At 44.8% G+C, this 24,218-nt stretch overlaps 2 protein-coding genes across 6 annotated transcripts in view; both read left to right on the forward strand.

The window, feature by feature from the left end:
* The first annotated feature begins 294 nt into the window (after nucleotides 1–294).
* On the forward strand, nucleotides 295–12,912 carry arfip1 (ADP-ribosylation factor interacting protein 1 (arfaptin 1)). 5 transcript variants are annotated; one of them, XM_084005053.1, is made up of 10 exons: nucleotides 295–536; nucleotides 1,673–2,046; nucleotides 5,664–5,765; nucleotides 6,491–6,596; nucleotides 7,123–7,224; nucleotides 8,450–8,562; nucleotides 8,798–9,019; nucleotides 9,847–10,004; nucleotides 10,496–10,670; nucleotides 10,771–12,912. In XM_084005053.1, the coding sequence occupies exons 2-10, from the start codon at nucleotides 1,675–1,677 to the stop codon at nucleotides 10,924–10,926; spliced, it is 1,506 nt and encodes a 501-aa protein (XP_083861179.1). In that variant the 5' UTR covers nucleotides 295–536; nucleotides 1,673–1,674; the 3' UTR covers nucleotides 10,927–12,912. The 5 variants fall into 5 exon arrangements, with proteins under 5 accessions (XP_083861179.1, XP_083861181.1, XP_083861183.1 ...); XM_084005054.1 differs by having other exon boundaries at nucleotides 311–382; XM_084005055.1 differs by lacking the exon at nucleotides 7,123–7,224 and having other exon boundaries at nucleotides 296–536.
* Nucleotides 12,913–14,153: 1,241 nt separating this feature from the next.
* The window catches only part of fhdc1 (FH2 domain containing 1), a 14,910-nt gene continuing 4,845 nt past the window's right edge, over nucleotides 14,154–24,218 (forward strand). Inside the window, 5 exon segments of the mRNA XM_084006593.1 lie at nucleotides 14,154–14,282; nucleotides 22,646–23,059; nucleotides 23,062–23,114; nucleotides 23,116–23,150; nucleotides 23,152–23,425. Coding sequence (XP_083862719.1) covers nucleotides 22,936–23,059; nucleotides 23,062–23,114; nucleotides 23,116–23,150; nucleotides 23,152–23,425 — 486 coding nt within the window. The 5' untranslated portion in view covers nucleotides 14,154–14,282; nucleotides 22,646–22,935.

Here is a 24,218-nt window from a genome sequence, read left to right on the forward strand (position 1 = left end):
GTTGTGGGAAATGGAGTTTGTTGTGTGTGTACCGACACGGAGCGAGCTGCAGTGAAAAGAGGTGTAGTTGTAGCTGGGATAAACTAACAACTAAGGTTTGACCACCGTATACGTGTTTTTTTTTTTTTTTTACACAAAATGTATCAAAATATTTACTCCGGTTATAATAAAATAAAATAAACATATTTTAGACCTCGGACACAAACTGCAGAGAGCAAGTTTAGCAGCAGGGGGAGAGCGTATGCAGCATTTGATGTGATCTCCCCCCCCTCCTCTGCTTCTGATGACAGCCGAGGGCCCGGACAGTGGATCGGTCTTTCCGGGGTTCAAACGGCGAGCTGTGCTTAAGGAGAGTCCAGGACCAGACAGAAGGCCATCGATGGTAAATTAGCAGTAAATCTATGTAACGTTCGCGTTAACACGCATGCGCGCCGCCTTTTAAGGAAAAAAAAAAGGCACCGAGGATTTTTGCAGTTCACCACCACCAACGGCTAACAGTTCCGCAGCTAACGCTGAGTAGTTAGCCACGACCGCAGGTACGTTCACGTTAGCTAAAGTTTTCACGCTCATGGCGTCGAAAAGGCGAGGCAGCGAACAATTAAAAAGTGTTTCTTTTGCTTTTAATGGAAGTTGTTCACAGTTATCGTTTAGCTAGGTTAACGCTAGCAAGACAACACGTCAACGTTCACGAATATTAGTGGACACTTTTAAGCTAACGGACATGTCTGGGGAAGTGCTTGTCCGACGAATAGCGTCACCCCCTCTCCGTGCAGCACAACAGTACCATTTCATTCAGTCCCATGTTATCTCGTTACGAACACGTTAATACGGGTTTTATCACGTTTGAACACCCTGGCTAGGTCACGTGACCGTGCTGCAACAGGTAATTTGTCCCAACGTTGAGCGCTAGTTCCGGCGTGTGATGTTCTAGAGTCACTGAGCAAACATCGTGACAACAGTGTGGCGTTTGGTTGTCGGTTGTACAAGTAATGACATCCACGTCGTTTGGTGTAAAATAAAAAAAAAAAATGCATTCTTGTGTTGTACAAAACGAGCAAGCACACCATGTTATTTACGGTTAGCTGAAATCATCATCCGGATGCTTAGAATAACCTAATCTGGACATACCTTCCGGGTTTTTTTTCACAGATTGTCAGATTTATCTTTCAGGAAATGCACTGCTTGGCTCTGACTTCAATGTAATGACACGACATTCACATGTAGGCACAAGCTGGGGGAAGGCTTGTAACTGGCTAGCAGCCAGTTATCCAACACAACAGTAACTGTACAGTGAATATGCATCACACACTATAAACATCTATAAAATACACAACATAAAAAATGAGCACACACTATAGGTATGCCAGACTACAACAACTCCAGTGTAAAATATAAAACGATCATAGACATACTATATACACTATGCAGAGTGCAATTTCCTGCAGTTTTTTGTTGTTGTTGTTTTTAAAGTTGGATTAAAATAAATGTGCCATTTCGCCATGTGCATGCCAAAGGAAGTCAAAACAAGAACTATACAGCTGGGACTTCTCTGTTGGACAGAGGTGAGGTATTATATAGAGTTATTGCTCTGGGCAAGTTGTATCGCTGCACGAAAAAGCTGTCAGCTGGCTTGTTGGGACCAATTTATACCCTTCTATCTGTCTGTTTTCAGGTATGTCTGAAGTTAGTCTTGAGGCCGAATCGGGGAGGACCTCAGCCGAGGACTCTCAGATGGATTGTGAGGGGGCTGGCGAGGCAGAAGAGGGTTTGAGTGAGGATGAAAAACAGGAGAGCGTAGACAACGATAGTGGGAGAGATGACACGCTGTACGATATTGATATCGACGGCACTGAAGAAAATGCAAAAAACGTTGACGCGGCTATTTTGGAGGATGATGAGGGCATTCAGAGAGAGAGTGTCGTGACAGGCGGCGGCAGAGATGCTGCACACTTGTCTGATGGTGTAGAAAACTGGGGATACGAGACAAATCATCACGGTGAAACGGCTGAACCAGAGGAAAGTGGAGATTCTCACCCTGAAAAAAAGGTGATATTTACCTTCGTTTGGACATTCAACCTCTTTTAGCGCTTGCATACTGTGCTCGTGTTCACATTGCTGTTTTGATCTTTACTTGCTTACTTGATGGTGGCGGTCTCTTTCCTACGTAGTCAATTTAATATTAGAGTGAATTTAGCTGTGAAACTGTGTCGTGATCTACAACTTGAACCTGAGTGGATGTTTTTCAGACTTCATTCTGCTTTGCTGCTGGTTTAGAAATATATATCTGGTGTAGAAACTGCTCTATGTTGATGGTGCAATCGGTGGCTTTCTGTCTTAAACTTGCTGTGTGTTAGTCTGTGAGAAGCTTTGTGTTTGGGGATGATCAAAGCTTCATACACTTGCTCTGCTTTGTATTAATGCTGGCTTGTGGTGAGAAGGATTTATCTGTATTACCATGCAATGAAAAGTGTACATCAGTAAGTATACACTTACGCTACATGTTTACCTTTTTATTTTGTTTTTGTTGGGCACTGACATACATGTGCATACAAATCAATGTGTACATGATGTGTTAATGATACAATTTCCTCACAATGCTTCCAAGTTGAGTACTAAAAGCTCCTGAATTGTACTTGCTGTCAGTCACGTGACTGGGTAAGTGAAACAGATTTGGAGTCCTGACAGCACATTCTTAGACAGTCCCACATTTGTTGCGTTGCTGGAATGTGTGACTCCTCAAGCTTTGCACTCAGTGCCCGCACATCTGATCACATGAAGTTAAAGTTAAAAAATCCCCTCTTTTCTTGACTTAGTGTCCCTCAATGCAGCACAGTTGTAACGCAGCATGTTAAACCTGGCATTGTGCAACACACGGTTGTGTCACGTTCTTCTGCATTTTGAGGGACAAGCTGTGATTCTGTCTCGTGAGCTGATGCAGCTAATTGTGATGATTAGTTTATTGTTGTTATCCCTTCCTCCCACGTACATTTAGCTGGTATCCAGGTTACTGAACTGTAGGGAACGACACAAGGGGATTTGCCATAACATGCCTGATTCATTTGCAGCCACTTTGCTTCTGTAGGCTGACACTTGTAGAAAGCGTTATTGCAGCATGTTTGCAGATGTTGGCTTGGCTCATTTTGGCTCTGAGACCCCTTAGGCATTGCAAAATAGGAAGAATCTTAAATTGAGCTACATTGATGGTTCTGCAACATCTGCAGCAAAGTTAAATGAAATCAAACGGCGCTAGTCAGCCAATGTTGTTATAATCAGTCTTGATTTTTGAAATTCATGTAATCATGGACGTGCCTCCACCAAACGACCTGTTTAAACTTGAAGTCAGAGGATTATCAGGCAGGAGTCTGTCTTAACCGCAGCCGTTTGCTGGACAAGCCTACCAGTGTTTGTCTGCAGGTCTGCCTGCGTAGGCGTCATATGGCCTTTAAGTATTTATGTGTCTGTCACATGACACAGCACTTTAAGTCTTTGTCACACATCTCAACATGAAATCTTCATGTTGGTTCTTTTTTAATGTTATATTCTGGTTGAGCATATCAGACATCTTTGGTCCTGGCGTTATGTTGCTAACTATATAAACACAATCAGGAAAAAACATACCGGTAAGCAACCTTTTAAATATCAGAATTTAAATTTAAACTAGTTTAGAAAATGCTGTTGGGTTACTTATAGCCTCTTTTTCACACTGCCTGCCATTTTAAAGTCATATACTACTTCATTTTGGAAGGAGCAAACCTCACATTTAAATCTTTCTCGTCTGTGTGTGTCTCTTTAAATTCAGCATTTTTTCATTCATAATCATAGAATTAATCCATTATATTTACCCAGTCGTTAAAGCCATAATATACAAATAAAAATGCTCATGTGTCATTGATTTAAAGTCACTTAACTGCTCACACAGTGAAACCTGCCGGTCAGTTTAGATGCGACCCAGATCCCGTTACCTGGTGATCTGGCAGCTACTTGCATTATTTAAGACATGGTCCATGGGCCACCTATAGTATGAAGGATGTTGTTAGAAGATGCACGTTTTGACTTGTGGATTTTTAATACATTGTTAATGTGTTGGATCCTTTGCCAGGCGTTTCAACAGTTCACATTAACCAGCTTTACACTGTTGGACCTCACAGAGTGTCCTCGTTCCTAAGTCCACACTCAAACTAACAGCTGAATCTTCATCCTGCAGCTACAGACAGTTAGTTTGTTAGCGGCTAAAACAAGTGTTGTCTCCACCCTGCGACTCGCTACGAGCCAACATGGGAACGTGCAGTTTAGCAAACCAGCGTGTCATTTGAATCCACAAGCTCAATTAAGAGGGAAGACGTTTGATGTTTTCATGAAGATTATAACCGTCCTTTCCTTGTGATTGTTAATTATACTCAAGGTAAAAGGAGACATTTGGTTCCCTGCGTGTTCCTGTATTTCAGGATTTAGAGTTGGACCACGAAATGACCAGTTATAAAAACACGACGCTGACGAGGATTTAATGTGGTCTCAAGTGATTGATGTCGCTGTATAAAAAAGTGAAGCCTTGTATTTGCCTGGAAACACTGACGTGAACGTGGCAACGAGAAACCTGATATCGTCTGTCCGAAGCGTCGCTGTAGAGAACAGCAGATGTTACAGATAACTGCCTGATTCCCCTTTTTGCTTGGGTGGAGTCATTATGCACTAAAATCTTTATGACATATTATATAACATACTGTGTTTACAATACTCCACTAAACAAAGAGCTGATGTATGCGGGTAAAGATGGTGTAATGCTCTCGGTTACATATTAAATCCTGCGGTGTTAAGTAATTAAGCAGAAACAGTGTTGTAAAATAGAGGAGTGTTACATTAATGTCCGTTGTTGCACACAAACTGTAAATACCGTATTGATGCAACATAAAGGAGTTATAGCTCACTAAGCTCATCCTGTCTTGGAAATGAATGATAGAAATCAGTGAAAGTGGGTTGAATGACAGGAATACAGCCATATTTATTGCAAAGTTTTTCCGGGTTGCGACCGTTTGGCTGAAGTCGGTGTCTTTTTTTTTCCTTTTTTTTCCGGCTGTTCAAACGAGAATCGACTTAACAGAAATAAAAAGAGCATCATTTTGACCAAATGTGTTGTTAACATTTGAAAGAGTTTCAAAGTAATTGATTAAAACTTGTGCCTACAGTGTTACATATCAGGGGAGAATACTGTTGTGAGCGTTTACCTCCAAAATCCACATTTTGAATTTGCTTTCCAGCCAAGAAAAGCTCCCGAGATCATGATTGAACCACAACAGTGCTGTTATGAATTGTGGGTCGGATTTTCTTTGGGTCATCTGCAGTCTACTCTGTTTAGATTGAAGAGGTTTACACTACACTAACCTTCTGTTTTTATTGTGACGTTTCAAGAATAGCTTTGCTTAATATTCCACTGTGTTAAAGGCATAATTCTGCTCTCGACACTGAAACAATAACCCTTTATCTAAAATAAAAAGAGGACTTTCTACAACAAAAAAGCATGACAGACATTTCATAAACATAGCGTAGTCCTCGCAGCCATCTGACCGCAACAATTTCTCATGTTTAAACTTTGAAATCATTATTGCCAATGTATTTCCTCTCACTTTTTAAAGAGTAACCTGCTTCATTTCACCGCCTGATTACAGGAAAGCACAATGGCCGAGGAGTCCCATAGAAGCTCAGCCGCTGAGATCCCAGTCACCAGCAATGGAGAGCTGGACCAGAGCCCTGACGCTGTATTCCAGAGGGTAAGAGCTTTTTTTTTTTCTTCTCAAGACTGTATAATTGTCTCAGACAATGTGAGTCGGTGCTGCTCGTCCTTGGGTGCTGAGCAATACAAACCCTGCATGACGGCGACGGGATGAACGTAAATCAAGGGACAGGCAGACAGCTTCCTTCCATTTCAGTGAGATTACATTCATTGATATAAATTATGTGTATGAAGTACTTGAGCCTCCAGAATCCAAAGTTATTCAGCTTACTATCATCTCTGGAGAAGAAATGCATAAAATCTGGTCAAGCAGCAAATGTTTGGAATGTTTGCTTGCAAATAAACTCAACCGATGATGAAAATAGTTTAAGGAAAATTCAACAAATCATTGCCGTTCAACAACACAAGCTTTGTTCTGTGTAGCAGGATGACTCAGACAGTCAAGGTCAGATCCTTCTGCAGTGAAGTCATTCCGTTGGAGACCTCAGACTGCTCTCATTCTCCTCCATCTGACGGAGTCGGCCTCCAGGTGGCCTGCTCTTTACCCCGAATAACTCCCACTCACCGACAGTCAGACATGCATGCAGGGATTTATCCACCGTGCACCATATGTGCAGTTTAACTCATTAGTGACATAAATGCGATGTCATGTTTGCTTCTACACAAACGCACCAAACGTCAGGAAGTTCCCCGTGTTTGCTGCATGTCCGCTAGGAACCACTAAACTTGTTAATAATACTCCCTGTTTCTTTGTCTCTACAGGACTCTTACCCTGGTGGCCCCGGGGCCCTAAACCTGGAGTCCTGTGTCACCTCCAGCAGCTTCGCCTCAACAACAGAAGGCATCATTGAATCAGGACCATACAAAGGTGAAACATGTCGCTCCCCGTCCCTGTGTTTGCATGCAGCCTACCGTTTTCCTCACTCATCACAGACGTACGAGTACCTTGTTACATCATTCGTTTGCTTTCGCAGCATTCTGGGTTTTCTTTCTCTCTATTCACAGAGCTCCACTTTTGGGTTTTTAATGTGAGGTAAATTTGAAAGCCAGTCATTTGAATTTGTAAAGGCGGTCGTCCAATTTAATGTAATGAGTTTCCTCTGATCTTCATGCTGTGAGCCTCCTTTTCATCATCGTGCCCCTTGTTACAAATGCAAATGAAACTCTCCCCGTAGAGCGGTGATCTGCTGTAGCCCGTTCACCGCCGGTTGCCATGGCTATTTTCCATGTTACCCACACTGGTGCAGATAGACTTTTGATCCTGCAACATGGAAACAGCCGGCATGATAAGAAACACACACAAACAGGAAGTGACGTCAATGAGAGTTCTCCCTTACGCTTGTGCAGGTTGGATGGTGACAAACTAATGACCCCTGACTCTGAATATCTCCCAGGGTCAGCGAGCCTGCCCACGTCTCCCGTGGCGTCGGTAGCTCCCAGCTCGGCTGTCGCTAGCCGCCTGGCGCGCTCTTCCAGCGATAGTCAGGCCCAGAAAGGTACCAGCAGCGCCGGAGTACGACTCGGACGATGCCGACTCTAAATGAACTGCAGTCCCGGTGTACCTCTCTTGGTTTCACTCTTACCTCCTCCTTGCTCCCACAGGCTGCATACAGAATCAAACCCTTCTTCTTCTTCTCCTCCTGTCTGTTTATGGGCTCTCCAGAGTCTTTGCACAAGTCTGGGCTAACTGAACTAGTGCTCTGCTTTGCAGTAGCTAATTATATGCCTCAGAGGATCTAGATCTAGAGATCTAGATCTAGTTCCCCACATTTCCAGATCTAATGCCACCTCTTGATGCCTAAAGAATCCGCTTCGCTTGAAAAGAACTGCTTTCACATTTAGTCTCAGGTTTTCCTGCTCGTCACCTTTGCCCTCACAAATGTTGGCACCCATAGTCCCTCTCTCTCTCTCTCTCTCTCTATCTATCTATCTATCTATCTATCTATCTATCTATCTATCTATCTATCTATCTATCTATCTATCTATCTCCCTCACTCTCCATCTATCTATCTCTATATCTCTCTATCTCTATCTCTCTCCCTCTCTCTCTCTCTATCTCTATCTCTCTCTCTCTCCCTCCCTCTCTCTTTGGAGTCCCAAATCTGAAAGTAAAAGTTTGTCAGACAAGTAAAAAATATAACAGAACTCATCAATAGATCATTTTTAGTTAAATATATTTTAAATTGTATTAACAGAGGTATACATGTTTTACTTCACCTCTGACCTCCATTCAGTTCAAGTCGGTTGATAAAATACAGATTTAAAAACACCGGCAGCGTCACACACTGATGTAATTATAGCTGCCTCACTGAAGCCAACTTTCTTCACATGAAGGAAATATGAAGCTCATGAAAAGGCAATGATGGGATCCACTGAAAGGCTGCACACCGCCCCTTTAACTAATATTATTATTGATATTCAGCTATATTTTTGACTTGTCTGATCATCAGTTTCGGGGCTCGCCATCTTTCAGCATTTCCCCTCTATGCCCAAACCACAATAAAGCACTCTTTCATCTCTTTAACTGTGGTAAGTCATGACTAACTGTATTTTAATGTCACTTTGGATTTGAATAATCGTAGATGTCATTCACATCCTGTCTGTTTGTTTCAGTGTTCCCATTACACTGTTGGATGATTGCACCTCCCCTAACTCTCTCTCACAGCTCTGCAAACCCCATAACTCGATCTCCCACTAAGTGAATGAATTTTAATTGTCCAGGCGAGATGAATGCACAGCCAAAGAGTGGAGCGGTGGTCCTTTCTGATGACTTAAAGAGCCCCGCCATGGAAAAGCTGGACCTAGTGAGAAAGTGGAGCGTCAACACGTATAAAGTAATCCTCCCTCCATCCTCACCCTGCTGCTTCTCTCAGCTCTAGTCTCCGTCTGTATCTTCTCTCACTTTATTAGGATGTTGGCACAAAAGTCAACTGAACTCAAATTATTGATATTCTCTCTTGTGTTAGACTTATTTTGGCTCTCTGTCCCTCTGATTTTCATAGCCTCTGCTCTTTTCCTCCTGGCTAAGAGCAGCAGTCGTAACGTTTTATGAATGTTGCTGTCCTGCAGTGTACCAGGCAGATCCTGTCGGAGAAGCTGGGCCGGGGCTCGAGGACCGTGGACCTGGAGCTGGAGGCTCAAATCGAAGTCCTGCGGGACAACAAGAGGAAGTACCAGAATGTAATCAAGCTGGCTCAGACGCTGGCCAGTCAGCTGTCCCAGATCATGCAGACGCAGAGGCAGCTGGGCGACGCCTTCGCCGACCTCAGCCTCAAGTCACCAGAACTGCATGTGAGTCCATATAAATATGCATCCATCTACGATCTGTTACAGCTTAACCTGTTCAGGGTGGCGGGGGGGGGGGGGGGCTGGAGCTGATCCCAGGTGACATACGGGGGGGGGCAGGGTTCACCTGGAAAGGTCGCTAGACTATCACACTTAGACACAAGTTAATGGCTATAAAGGCAGGAAAGAGTCATTCATAATTCAAATGTAGGTCCACTTCCTGTAAGGCCTCTAATTGGGTTACATCTTTATTGATTAATTTGGATGAGTGCATTGTATACATCGTAGAAATATAATCTCAGACATGTATGTTATTTTAGGAAAATTGTGTTATACAGTTATTCTGGGCATAGCTGTTCTATTAGGTCTTACCTAGTCTCTGCATTTATTATATTTTTATTTATTAATTTTTCTTATATTTCTGAGGAATTTATCTCCCCACAGTTTGTTTAAAGCTACGGTCTACGATATTTGGAATTAAAAAAAAATCCATTCAGTCTATCAGCTGTAGGCCTGCATAGAAATTGACCAATGGGAGCCATTGCTCCGGAAGGCTCCAATTGGCTCGTACCCTCCATCCAATCCCCTTGTCTCCCCTGCTCCTTGTCAACACTGAGGGGAGGGGAGGGGTTTGGTTGGGGGGGTCTCAGAGGCTCAACTGGTTTTCAGAATGCAGACCATAGCTTTAAAGGTGCAGATGCCAAGAAATTGCATTGTTTTACGCACAGAATTTAAATGATCACAAATGCATTGCTGCCACCTGGAGGAGCCACTGTGGACAGCGGTGGCCAAATCCAGGGAGATGAACTGAAATGAGTTTGACTGTTCTTTAGGAGGAGTTTGGTTTCAACGCTGACACCCAAAAGCTTTTGTCCAAAAATGGAGATACACTGCTGGGCGCCATCAACTTCTTCATCTCCAGTGTGAACACCCTCGTGGACAAAACCATCGAAGACACCCTGCTTAATATCAAACAGTATGAATTTGCCAGGTGAGTGACGCATGCTCATGTGTGTTTATTGTGTCTGTGCATCATTTACAAAACACAAATGATTGTTTAGCTGTTTGGAGATAATGTTCCAGTGGTGGTGGATCTCTGGTGAGACCTTCGTCAGGTCAAAAGGCCTCCACAGAAACTGTCCCGACCTTTTTAATCATTCAATCAGTACTCTTTTTAAGTACTGTTCATCAGGAAAGGTCAAATGTTTGGGTTGTGTTGTCTTCAACGAGAATTTGCTAGACGCTTCATGCAAAAAAAACCCAGAACTTCCTGTTTCTTCACAATAAGAGTGCCCATTTACTATAAGTATGCATATGAATGAATGTATATTAAAGGAGTAATGTGGAGTAACGTTCTTTCTTAAAGGCATTGAATGCATTCTCTTTCATAAAACCTTTCAGGCACTACTTTTGTCTGATTTCCCACTTGATGATTGTATTTGTTTTTTTTCTGCTAGTACTTAAATAATCCCACTCTTCCAGGGTTGAGTACGACGCGTACCGCACTGATCTGGAGGAGTTGAATCTGGGGCCACGCGACGCCACCACCATGCCCAAGATCGAGCACTCCCAGCAGCAGTTCCAGATCCACCGCGAGAAGTACGAGAGGATGCGGAACGACGTCTCCGTCAAGCTGAAGTTCCTGGAAGAGAACAAGGTCGGCTGCGGGCTCGTTCTGCTGCAGCACAGCAGCCAAAACACTGGCTTTACATACGAGTGCACTCAACCGTCTCTTTGTTTCCTTTTTACCCACACAGGTGAAGGTATTGCACAACCAGCTCATCCTGTTCCACAACGCCATCGCTGCGTACTACGCTGGAAACCAACAGCAGCTGGAACAGACACTCAAGCAGTTCCACATCAAGTTGAAAATGCCGGGTGGGGACAGTCCATCCTGGCTGGAAGAGCACTAATCACTCCACACCCCCCCCTTCTTCTTTCACCTCTACGGTCACTGCCTTTCAAACTGTTGTAAATCTTTTAAGTCTACACACAACACGGGAAAAGAGAAATACTACAATCCTTTTTACTCTTGTTAAATCACCCTTTTCATCTTGCGGTTATTTGAAATCATAGGAGAACGCACTTTGCATCTGTTTGACGAACGTGTCGAAGCAGGAGTCGCTGCACTAAACTCATCTGGAGACTGTAAATGGCCTTTTTGTATTCCAGCGAATGAATGTGTTGCATCCCAGCGCGTCAGTCAGGATTATTTACAGTCCTGGTATCAGCGCACCCAGATTCACATGAATAATTTATGAAAGTTTAGTCACCAAGCTTCAGGACACTCTGAACATGAATTTTCTCATGATTTGATTTTTTGTACACCTGTTGTGATAAACAGGGCAAAGTGGCATTCAGATTTATGGATCACTCAAACTGGCCGGCAAACTGATTAAAGTGGTAGTGTGACATTTTGGGAAATGCGATTATTGTTATTATCATCATTAAATAGAAGACTGGAGGTTGAGTACCATCGGACGGAGCCAGGCTAACGGTTTCCCACTGACTCCAGTCTTTATGCTAAGCTAAGCTAACCAGTTGCAGGCTGTAGTTTTATATTTAACGTACATGAAAATGCTATTGATTTCCCAGACTGTCAAACTATTCCTTTTAAATCAATATGCTAAAATCATATTGATGGCTTTCCACAACAAATGTTAAATGTTGTGATCTGATTATGCTGACAGGATGCTCCTTTTAATCAATATTACCCTGTTTGTTTGTTGTTGTTTTGTTGTTGTTTATTCATCTTCCTACTTTCATGGCATAGGACTGAATGAAAGTGTTGATTCTCTTAAATTCCAGAGACGATGAAGGACTCAGCCTTATGTGACAAAAATGTGCCTTGAAAACCTGAATTTCTTCTTCTCTTCACTTCTGCTCTTTGATATCTGGTGATGTTGGAAACCCGGCGCTTTCTTTTTTTTCCACTTCCAGTTTTTGGGACCAACTCTTGAAGGAAGAGACTGGACCACACACACACACACACACACACACACACACACACACACACACACACACACACTCTCTCGGAGGACAGTACAGTTAGAGCCTGTACACGTTAAAGCAGTCCACGTAAATATGAAGGCTGTTTTTAAAAGAATAACACTCCAGTAACCTTCAGAAAGTCTAAGTATATTTAAAGACTTGTTCTCAAAGATATTTATCCATATTGCACATATGCACATTTATGCATTTGAGACTAAATACAACAAAAACAAAAAAACACCAACTGTATGACGTGTAAGGTGAAAACCAAAATCCGATTAACTTGAGAAACCTTTTGTAAATTTGAAAGACCAGCATCGTTGTGAGTGAGCTGCTAGCCGTTTGTTCCATTTGGGCTGTAAAAAGTATATTTTTCAAAGAGGACATATTGTACGCTGGTATTGATAATCAGCTGCCGCGTCCTCACTTTGTTGATTTGTACTTTTCCTATGGCTCACCATAGTGGTGTGAGATTGTGAATCTTGTACAATGATCTATTGTTTCGCTGAAATAGATGGATATATATTTGTAATTTTCTCTATTTGACCTTGTAGTTGAAGATCAATGCTGCCATTCAGCGTTTGTGTTTTTTTTTTCCTGAACACCCAACAGAATGATGTGCTAGTACTAGCATGTGCTAGCGGGTCTCTACCTTTTTTTTTTTTGTAATAATGAAACATTAACAAATGTTGAGTTGAGAAAAAAAAAGGATTTCTTAATGTTGTGTCACTTCTTCTGGGGAAATTAAAGTTTCTGTATCATCTGGAGGTGTTTGTAGTAGCAGCTTTTATGAGAATCACCAAAGAAATGTGATGCAAGAAGCAACAAGAAGGTAGAGCCATTATCTCTGAGACGACTACAGCTTGATATGCCTGATGACGTTACAATTATATTTCACGTAAACCTTTTCAGCATCTTGTTTTTTGTTCCAGAGAGACGGCAGTGTTCGTCTGTTGACTGATGGATTTACACTGACTTGTGTTTACTTAAGTCCAGGTGCTTTTAGGTTTCCCTTTTTGGATTTTCATAATCACAGCCCCGCCACACCCACGGTTATACATCCGACGGTAATCCCCAGTGATGTGTTCAGGGACTTTGTGAATCAAGTGATCAAATGTTCCCTTTAACATATTTAAAGCGGCATTTTAATGTTTCCCAGAGGAAACGAATGGAGTAAGAATAAAGAAAAACTTCAATTTAAAAATGCAAAGGCTTAAATATGAAATGCCTTTCATTCAGTAACGATAACAAAAGCTGTTTCCACTTCATAATTGTTTTAATTAAAATACTAGATTTGTGCAAAAACTTGAGGGTTTCTATTACTAAGGAATTATATGTCGACATCTCATACAATTGAAGTGTCTCTTGGATCGCTGTCGACCTAATTGTGCAAATACATGAAAAGAAAAGTTCTTAAAAGTAAAGTAAAAGTATTTTTTAATCTAGTTTTTAGATTTTGTCACGTTTATTTTTAAGTGTTAAATTGTCTTATTTTCTGTAAATCTGTTTTATGACTGCATATCTGTTGATTTTCAGCTTTAATTGGATAAGAGTGATACTAAATGATTATTTATTAATTAATTTAGTTATTTTTTATACCATATCACCAAAAAAGATGACTAGAGGACTTCAATATAACACATGAACACCCTCTTTTACAGCCTACGACGTGCTGTCAACCTTTTCTGACTGTATGATGTCACTCATGTAAAATATATTTATTTATATATATATATATATATATATATATATATTCTTCAGAAATGTATGTACAGATACATGACTGTTTTAATTTGAACTCTTGACAGATAAATGCCGGAGTGAAAAGTATTTCAATGTAGTGGCGTAGAGGTGTACAATTACAATACTCATAGCAAAGTACAAGTACCTCAAATGTGTACTCGATGACGGTACTTGAGTGAAAGTGACTTCTCAAACTTGATCAAATGTACCTGTAGTTACATGAGCCCACCTGATGTCACCGGCTGCAGCCATGTGATTGCACCAGTGGTCACAAGCTGCGCGTGGCGCGCGCCGGGGCCACGTGAACGCGCCTACTCCACCTGGCCCAATCACGTACGAGGAAGCTCACAACAACGCCGCCGTCTGCTGCTGCTTGCCGGTGGTGCTGCGCGTCCTTCTGCACTGTTGGTGCTGCAGCTCGGCCTGGAGGACACCACCGGATAAACCACCGGGACACACGCGGGACCCTATCCAGCGGGAGCTCCAGCGGCGTCCGACCACGCTGCGCGTCCCCCGGCGGGTCCTCTCATCCCCGGTAAGTCGAGCAGGACGGTCCCGCCGCGTCACGCTGCGTGTGGGTGATGGGGATGTGTGGAACGACGTGCTGTACCGGAGGGTCTCCCGTCCTCCGGTCCCTGCGGGGACAACACGGTGTCCTGCAGTGCAGTTAGGCTTCATGACATCATGAAGGTTGCGTTGCCTGAATCTGTTGCTCGACTGGACCTGCAGTGTAAACACCAATGCAACACCCGCTGCTTGGAGTCAGTAACTTGATCCTATCCATACTGTGACGTTAAGATAGTTTGTACGTAAAGGTGAAAATCTCATTGAAGCAACCATCTTGTAATTTTAAAAAAGTAGTAGAAATACAGTATAAAAAGTATTAATGCCCAGCTTTTATGTTTTATTGGAAAGTTGAAGCTTGTTTGACTGGAATGCATCTTTACAGGCTGTGTTATTATGGAGTAGTTTTCACTGTTTTTGCAGATGGCTTTGAAGTGCATCCTTAAATATTGCATAAAATACTTTCATCATATAATACTTGCTTATAAGCATGTTTTCCCTTCTTTTTAACTGAACATCTTTCCAGTAGTTTTCTCTCTCCGGTGCTTCAGGTGGTTTAACACACCGATGAGATGTTTGATGGACGTCTGTATTCTTGGTTTAAAGTGTGAAGTTGTTGCTCTGGTTGTCGTGGATTCACTAACAGAACATTCATGGCTTTACCACTCCTGTTTGTTCGACACCTCGGACCCCGGCTCCCCTTTGTACACGACCATACACGCTGAGATGAATTAGAGGGCAAGCCATTCAAGTATTGGGAACAATAGCCGGCGTGGAGGAGACAAAAAGAAGGGTTTCTCCCCGGGTCAAGGGAGAGGGCGGTGTCCCCCCCCCCCTGGTTGCTGTGGAAGCAGAGAGTAACATGGAAAACTCAGTTCTCTGACGTCATCCCCGAGGAGGAAGATGTTGGGGACTTGATTTATTTCTGTGGGAGCAGGAGAGGAGCTGAATAGTAGTAGGGCAACTCCAGCGCTCTTTACTGCCTGAAAATCTGCTCTTTTAAATTAAATTTAAATGTAAAACGGTTACCCCCCCCCCACCCTGGTTTCCACTCAAATCTCTGCAATAAACTGATAAATAAAGCCCTGAATAAAAGTTAAGATAAGTGTCAACAGCAGCCTGAAACAACAGGATCAGGGGCTGAAATAGAAATAATACTGTATTCTAATGAAGCCTGCCGTGTCCTCTGGGCCCTTGAGCAAACACTTGTCCCCACTGCCATGCACACATGTTTGTGTTCCCTCCCGTCGTCTCTATGGCGACCCGATCACCTGCTTTATTTGTCACCTTTGGGCCTCATAATGTGCCGGTTTAAGAATCGGAGCATAAGTGTGTTATTCTGCTGTGATTAATGGTGTGAGCCTCCGTGGCAGACGCTGGCTTTAATGCTGCACACAAGACTGGGAAAGCCATGATGTACAGCCAGATTTGCCTAAAGCTGATCTTGGCGACCGGCTCAGATTGCTGAAGCAACAATGAGAGAGAGAGAGGAGGGGGGGGAGAGAGAGCCAGAGGTGATGCAGACTCATGGTCCGCTGTAGGCCAGACACCGATCACCTGTTGACAAAAGAACAAACGGGAGGAAGAAGAGTCTCTCCTGTCTTAGCCTTCGCAGATGTCGGACTGCTTCTTGTTACTTTATTCTCCGGTGAGTAATGCTTTTTTAATGAGGATTCATCCTCTGTTTTATGATCAGAAGTGTGATTCACTTTTCATTGTGTGGGATAGTGTTGTTCCTCACTTCACTCTCCTTTTTAGCTCCGTGTTTGGTCTCCACCAACTCCTGAGACACAATGTGTCGCTCATCGTGTCTGTAGTGCATGTTTGTTTTATTATTATTAAAAAAATCGTGTTGAATCAAACATCCACTCCAGCCGGCCGAGTGTTTGTCTGTTGAGACTGAATAAGTAAAAAGAAGTAAGCATTTCACTGTTAATTAGCATTTCTTGGCATCTTCGTGACGTTGCACTGAAACACCAGGAATAAAGAGAAAGTCGTCTCCTGGCGATGAGAAGGAGCCTCCTCCTATTTCCGCGTGTTGAAGATGTAAAGTTGCACTTATTCTGGTGTAAAAAGGGTGAAAGGTAGCCCAAACAAATGCAGTCTGAAGGTTTATAATGTTCAGCCTTTGTTGTTGAGTTGCTGGTTCGACTCCTGTTGTATTTAATGACACTGGCAGGTGTATTTAGTCAGGTTAATTGGTATAAATAGACTGTAGAATACGTTGAAACACATCTCAGTGTGAACCTTAAGACATTATGGTTTAGTAAAATGTCTGATAATTGACTAATTTGTGCTGACTCATGGTTGGTATCATGATGCTCGTTTCTATGCCTTCATTAGTACCTTCAATTTGCTTTTTTTTTTTATCTAATTAATGGCTTAATTGTTGAGTGTATAACATGTAAGAAGAATGTGCCGGAGCTCACAAACCCAGATATATTAAGTTTACAATGACGTGAAAACAGACAAAAGCAGCAAAATCCTCACATTAATTAATGGCTAAAACGATTAAACGGCTTTATCCAAATCTGCCAAATGATCGGTGCTGGTTCTGAAATCAGCTGTTTACCGAACCAAACGGTAATTAGCAGCCGTGTTTCTGCCTGGTCAGTGGTTAAGAGGATAAGCACAGATTAGTCTGAATCTGATGTAGAAAGCGTTACTGTATGATTAGATGGATTCCCTGCACGGCTGCAGGTGAACTATAACAGCTGTTACGGGTCACGTTCGTATCAGTCTCTTCAAACAGTCATTGGCAGCGCGGCATCAAACCACCGGCTCGGAGCTTCGAACCTGAAACCTGGTTCGAGACAGGCTGTCATTAGCAGGTTCCTGCTAAGCTGCGGGATCTGGAGTGTTGGGGATCGGGACTCCTCCTCTGACTCCTCAGCTGTTTGAGGAGCTAAACTGTTGAGGTTTCTGTACCTCCATGAGATCATCTTCAGCGTGATCATGTGACCTGTGACGGCGGCCATTCTTATTCTCAAGAAAGTAGTGCACGTGTACGAGCTCCGAATAAGAAATACATAGTAAGACTATATATCTCTGCGTGATTAATCTGTAAATAACTATAGAGGAAGTTCTTCCGTTCTTACCGTATAATTACCGCTATTAACTTCATCTGTTGAACTCTAATAGCTAAAAACTTAAATTAAGACTTTTAATAAAGACTTTTGAATACATTGTTGAAGGGGATCTGTTCATATTATTTCTTATTTATGAACAGGAGGAATAGTTACTGTTCCGATGCTCATATGGGACCCAGCTGTTGTTTTTAAGGTGCTGTACTGGATACAGTAAAATATACAATGATGGGGCTTTTTCCTGAAACTCAACTAAACACCATAAACACGGCTGTTAGAAACATATTTCCCTGTATATCTTTATCATCCATCCACCATTGAAAAGAAGCCGTCAGTCGATGAGTCATTAAAGACTCAAAGCAGTAAAAACACAACGCCGTAATAATTCAACGTGGTCATTAATTAGAGCTTTGCCCCAAATACAAAGTGTTTTGTCCTTTCCGGAGAGCACTACATAACCCAGAAACCCACATCGCTGCCATAAGAACTCATTGTTCAGTCATCCTGAACAATAACATAAAAACCTACAGAGTAACGTCTTTCAATCCTCCAGCATTCCTCTCTCCAGAAAAACCGATAATAATGAAGTTGTGAGTTAAAAAAGCCGTTCCGGTGACTTCCAGGCCTTCCTCCTTCCTCCCACACCGATGCAGCCGAGATGGGTTCTATTTATAGTCCCGTTTGTGAATCGAGTCCAGCAGGGAACATCAGTTTAAGGTGAATTTAATTGCCACTCTGAAGAACGAGCAGGACCTCAGTTGTTATGGAAACACTTTAAAAAAAAAAAGAAGAGTATTTATTACCATTTATTTTCAGTATTAACTCATCGGTCACGAGCAAGATGGAGATCCTCCTCCTCCTCTCACATTTAGCAGATAAACCTGGAGGAAGGATCCTGTTGAGTTTCACATGGCATGATAAGTACTGGACCTTGACCTCCTCACTCCAGCCACAATAACGCCACGGAATAATAATCCTCCTTAACACCCGATTTAGCATATTTGAGAGGGAGAACGTGTTTAGTTAATGCAGAGGCCGCGGCATCGTTCTTTTGGCCGTTTATTTATAATTATAACGTATTATATTTATAAAGTTCAGCTCATATTCTTTCTAACCTGTTGTGGACAGTTATGTTGGTTATAAATTCATATTCAATGAATGTATTTAATTGCTTATTCCGTCCTTCCATTGCTCATCCAGTTCCAGGTCAAACATGTGATATAAATATAGATATATAAAGGCTTATTTAAATCATTTAAACGCCTTGTCAAGAAAAGGCCCAGAAGTTCTTCTCCCGTTGAACCAGGTTATTAATGTTTCATCAGGCCGTGAACGTACAGGTGCTTCTGGGTCAGCACCAGCCTGGCTCTGGTTTGAAGGTGACTGTATTCATGGGGACGTGAATAATTCACAGGTAAGTCTGTTTCTGCCAGGGTTCAGTCTGAAAACAGACCCAGCTGTACCGAGAGCTCAATCTCTCAAAGATTTGGTAAATCCAGGATTTCCTCAATAAGAGGCTCTTTGTCTCAGTTAGGCTACTTTTTCTTTCTGCTGTGTTTTTGTTCTGGAGGAGTGTTACACAACCAGATTTATCATATTTACTCTGTTTACAGTTCAGATCAATGCAACTTATTTCACAAGAGAGCAACATTTATGTGAGGAAGTGCTTCTTGTTTCAGGATGAATGGGACCTAACAGACGGGCTTTACTGAAGTCTCCGTCCCCTCACCTGTCCCCTCACCTGTCCCCTCACCTGTCCCCTCGCCCGTCCCCTCACCTGTCCCCTCGCCCGGCCCCTCACCCGTCTCCTCACCTGTCCCCTCACCTGTCCCCTCCATCCCCCCACCCATCCCTTCACCCATCCCCTCACCTGTCCCTTCGCCCGTCCCCTCACCCGTCCCCTCGCCTGTCCCCTCATCCCCCCGCCTGTCCCCTCACCTGTCCCTTCGTCCGTCCCCTCAGCCGTCCCCTCGCCTGTCCCCTCATCCCCCCGCCTGTCCCCTCACCCATCCCCTCCCCTGTCCCCCCGCCTGTCCCCTCACCTGTCCCTTCGCCCGTCCCCTCACCCGTCCCCTCGCCTGTCCCCTCATCCCCCCGCCTGTCCCCTCACCTGTCCCTTCGTCCGTCCCCTCAGCCGTCCCCTCGCCTGTCCCCTCATCCCCCCGCCTGTCCCCTCACCTGTCCCCCCACCCATCCCTTCACCCGTCCCCTTGACTGTCCCCTCGTCCCCCCGCCTGTCCCCTCACCCGTCCCCTCACCTGTCCTCTCATCTGGCCCCTCGCCCTTCCCCTCACCCTTCCCCTCACCCGTCCCCTCACCTGTCCCCTCATCCGTCCCCTCCGTCCCCTTGCCCGTTGCTTGGAACCGTTCTACTGTAAACGTTGGCTCTGTTTACGCAGCACCTAATAGGTGTCATTTCATATCCATTTTTGGCAACACGGCCCTTTTGTCTGGTATCTGGGCTGTGTGTGTGTGTGTGTGTGTGTGTGTGTGTGTGTGTGTGTGTGTGTGTGTGTGTGTGTGTGTGTGTGTGTGTGTGTGTGTGTTTTGTAAATTGAGTGGAGATGACAGCGTACTGAGCTGCTGCTTGATACAGAAACATGAATATCCTGATAATTGTTCAACTGAAGCCTAATAATCTCCAGCTGCTCTGTGACGATGATAAATACATATTTAAAGAATGTGCCACTAAACCCCGTCTCCACCGTTTGGACGAGCAGAGATCAAGGTGGTCGGAGGTCCGACAGCGACGTCCCACTGAGCCCCTACGCCGCTAACGAGCGTTCCCATGGCGACGGCGATGGAGCAAGCGCCGCACACATTCCTGGCGGAACGCACCTCTTTGCCCCCACGGTGTCAGAGAAAGACCCCGGCTCCGCGGGGCGTTCAATGACCCTCAGGAAATTGAACTAGAAGTTAGCAGCAGGGGATTATTACAGCAGCCGGTGGCGCTTTGACCTTCAGCGTTACACAGTTGAGACTGAGAGTCTTTGGGATGTGTTTTGGACTCGGCGGCTCCCGGAAGCTTGTTGACAGTTAGCTCCGGGTCTCAGAGTTTTTTATAGAACGAGAAAAGGAAAAACAATCCGGCCGGCACTCGGTTTGTTTATTATGCAACTAAAGACACTTAATGTGTATTTGACAAGTATAGGAGAAGTCTCTGGAACTATTTAAAGTAATTTAATAAGCAGAAATGAATGAGTTTCAACGTCTCAAATGTGATTATTTTGTCTTTTTCTTTCTCCTTTATTATAGTGAACTCGATATCCTTCGGTGAAGGACTGTCGAAATGTTAATTTGTTGAGACTTTATAGACAAAACAGTGTTTAACATGATTCCTCCATTAAATAATCAGATTTCCAAGAATGAAAGGAATGTCTAAGTCATTACTGACACAAGACCCGGACCACCTGGCCCCGTCTCAGACCCTGGACCGGGTCTCAGTAGGACTCCCGTGAACCAGCCAGGATCTCTACCAGATGTGTCCTGTGGTTCCTTGGGACCGTAGCCGCTGCAGAAAGTTAATACGTCCAGGTGAACTCTGACCCGTGGGTCTGGGTCGTGTTACCTGTCGGAGGCTAATTACCGTGGGCGGGGCCTGTCACTAATGAAGACTGATGGAGGAGGGCCTCGGGGTGGACAACAGGTGGGCTCCTGGTCCCCCCACGCTCTGCTGTCATTCATGGCAGCAGGTGGATGTGAGGAATCCGTGTTCGCTCCCTCGGGCTCCTCGGTGTCGAGTTACCAGCGGCTGTGTTTGCTCTAAATCATTCCAGCCAAGCTGTCACTTACAGCCTGGTCGCCCGGTCGGTTTGATGGAAGGAAATGGATGTGAAACGCTGCAAAACCAGTCAACGGCAGCCAGGATGAATGTAGACCGGGAGGATGGGCACTTAGGAATGAGTCCTACAAATGAGTTAGCATTTAGATGGATGGATAGGTAGGTAGGTAGGTAGATAAGTGTAACTCTCAGCTCCTCTGGAGGAACCTTTAGCGTTTAGCCGGCAGCAGCAGGAAGCCTCGGCGTGGAGGTGTTCTCTCATGAATCACATGAGTGACGGCGGTCCGGCTCCGAGGAGGGAACAGCTGACTGCAGGATGAATCCGGCAACATGAGGCCGTCTGTGACGTCCGCTTCATTAATTAGTCATCACCCCTGCAGGTGTCCGCAGGGAAAAGGGCTGCTAACTAACGGGGGAGGTTACTACCGGGTTACCACGGAGACGCTGTTATGTTGTTTAAGAGGAGAGGTGGTTCGAGCATTTATTATCCCAACGCATCCTGTAGAAGCCCTTCCAGTGAAGGTGCTGACGGCGTTCATGGCCTGATTCATGTCCTGGTTTTTGTTCTTCGTCGAGGCCAGGAGAGTATCGGATCACTCAGCCGTGTCAGCCGGCAGAGTGATGAGCTGTCCTGAAACAGAACCGCTTCCCCTCCAAACCGAGAGCTGCTGCCCTTGTTTTCACTGTATGTGAGCCGTTTTCTACGTGTGTCATGGAAGATGTACAAGATACTGTTATATACCGTATGGCAAAGAAAGCAGCAAACCCTCAGGGAAGTTTTATATTTCTGCTTGAAAAGCAAATTATTTTCTGTCAATCCACTAATTGGCTCAGGATCCTCAACGAGGGCTCTTCTATAGCTGCTGAGTTCTCTGGGTGTCATGTTATTTATATGAGCTTTCCTCTTTAAAAGTCCTGTATTGATGAATCTCTGTTTGATATGATGACAGTATTGCTATTCAACAGGCTCTTCTTCATGGCAACATATGATGCTGATCTCAACCCCAGAGAGACTTCTGCTTGTTTTCCATAAAACAGTACAGTCAGTACCTTAAATCAGGAGATCTAGTTGGGTTTTAGTAATGGTTGAGCTACCATTCCTTATGTATTTATTACTTCATGGACAGTATTCAAACTTTAAGCAGCCTGTTATCTTTGTTCGAGCCCCCCCCCCCCCCCCCCCCCCTCCATGAGAACTGCTTCACCATGAAAATGACACCAAACTGTGTAACAGAAGCTAAGCTGGGTGTGATGTCTCCGACCATTACACACCCCAGAGCCTGACTTCAAAGCCCTAACAATCCAGAAAAAATGGGATTTGCCATTTCCCCTCATGGTGAGCCCCTTTGACTGGGACCCCCTTCTCGTTTGATCTGTCCCCCCCCCCCCTAATGTCAGACTGTCCATGACAAACACGCATGACTGCCTCGTCTAATCTGGTCCTGTGTTGTTTTGTTGCTCTCGCAGCTTCGTGGTCATCGCCGCCGCCGCCCTCTCCCCCGGGAGGAGACCTTCACAGGCGGCCATGATGGGAGACCAGCTGAGTGATGGCGATGGACCGGACCCGAGGACGCGTTCCCTTCCTTGTGACCCCATGAAGAGACGTCTGCCTTCCTGCAGCGGCGACGGGACGTACAGTCAAGCATGTGGATGTTCTTCCCAGCGGAGATCGTGATCTGGGAGTGATTCTATCAGATATATATTCATAAAGCTTCTGCAGCGTAGAGCTCATATGCCGCCTGCTCCTCGTCTCTGTGATGCTTGTTATGAGTCGTCCGTCTGCAACCAACCAACCGGAGAGCTGCAGCAGCGAGGGCAGCAGCTGCACCACGTCCTCCATCACCAGCTCTGACCCGTCCTCCATGTCTGGCCCCGCCCCTCCCCCGCCGCCGCACCTGCCCTCGGCGACACCCTCCCCCCGCCTCCTCCCCTGCCGCCCCCCGCCTCCAGGGGCTCCCCCCCCGCTTCCGCCGCCTCCGCCGCCCCGCCAACCACAACGCCCGGAAGAAGCGGCGCGTCCGCAGCTTCTTCTGGAAGCCGATCCCAGAGGAGAAGGTGCGCGGGCAGCCCAACATCTGGACGATGGCGGTGCGGCAGCAGCAGTACCAGATCGACGTCCGCTCCGTGGAGGAGCTGTTCGGCCAGCAGGAGGAGGCGCTCACGGGCGGACGGGGGGCGCTGCCGGCCGCCGGGGCCTCGGCTCGCGTGTCCAGGTCTCGCTCCTTCAAGGAGAGCAGCAAGGATGAGGTGAGGAGGACCGTTAACAGTGAAGAGTCCATCCTCTTAGAATACAAGTCTGGGAATAATTCCCTGTACGTTAGAACTAGGGGAGGCATCAGGCAGACCAATGAAATGATGAGGTTATTCTGATTCATTACAAATCTCCGTGGACTCAAACATGTGCAGGACGTGGCGATTAGTTGGGATCCTGCACATGCCACTTCCAGAAGGTCCCGGAGTCATAAACACACAATGCATACTGCACATAACCCGACCCTGGTCCCACGTAGTCCGATATCCCTGCAGGGACACGTTACGTAAGCGTGCTCGGTTACACGGCTTTTCTTCTGGGTGCAAGAACTTTGTTTGTTTGTTCACAAACGGGACAAAAACGGCATCTTCGCGGACTCCTGGAAGGTAGCATGAGACCTGTAAAGACTCAGTCACAGGAACTCAGACCTCAGAGTGAGCCGCTCCTAAACACTCCTCTGGGAGTAATAACGCTGCCGTGCACACAGGAGCTCCCGTATCTCTTTGTGTGTTAAACATGAAACATAAAACGGGACAAATACTCATCACACATTCTCAGAGCCTGAAGATATTGAACTTTTCACACCCAATGATTAATTAATTGATCTTTATGGATATTGTTGCTGATTAATTTCCTGTCAATAAGCACTATTATGCATGCAGTACATCACTGGATATGCTGAAGTTTCATTTAAATGGTTTCTTCCTCCTCCTGACCTGTACCAGAACCAGAAGTGTCTTATTGTTGTGATTATTCACAGGCTCTAATTATGGGCTTACCTCGGTACAT

Source organism: Eutrigla gurnardus (genome assembly GCF_963514095.1).
Source record: "Eutrigla gurnardus genome assembly, chromosome: 3".
In the NCBI taxonomy this organism is placed as follows: Eukaryota; Metazoa; Chordata; class Actinopteri; order Perciformes; family Triglidae; genus Eutrigla; species Eutrigla gurnardus.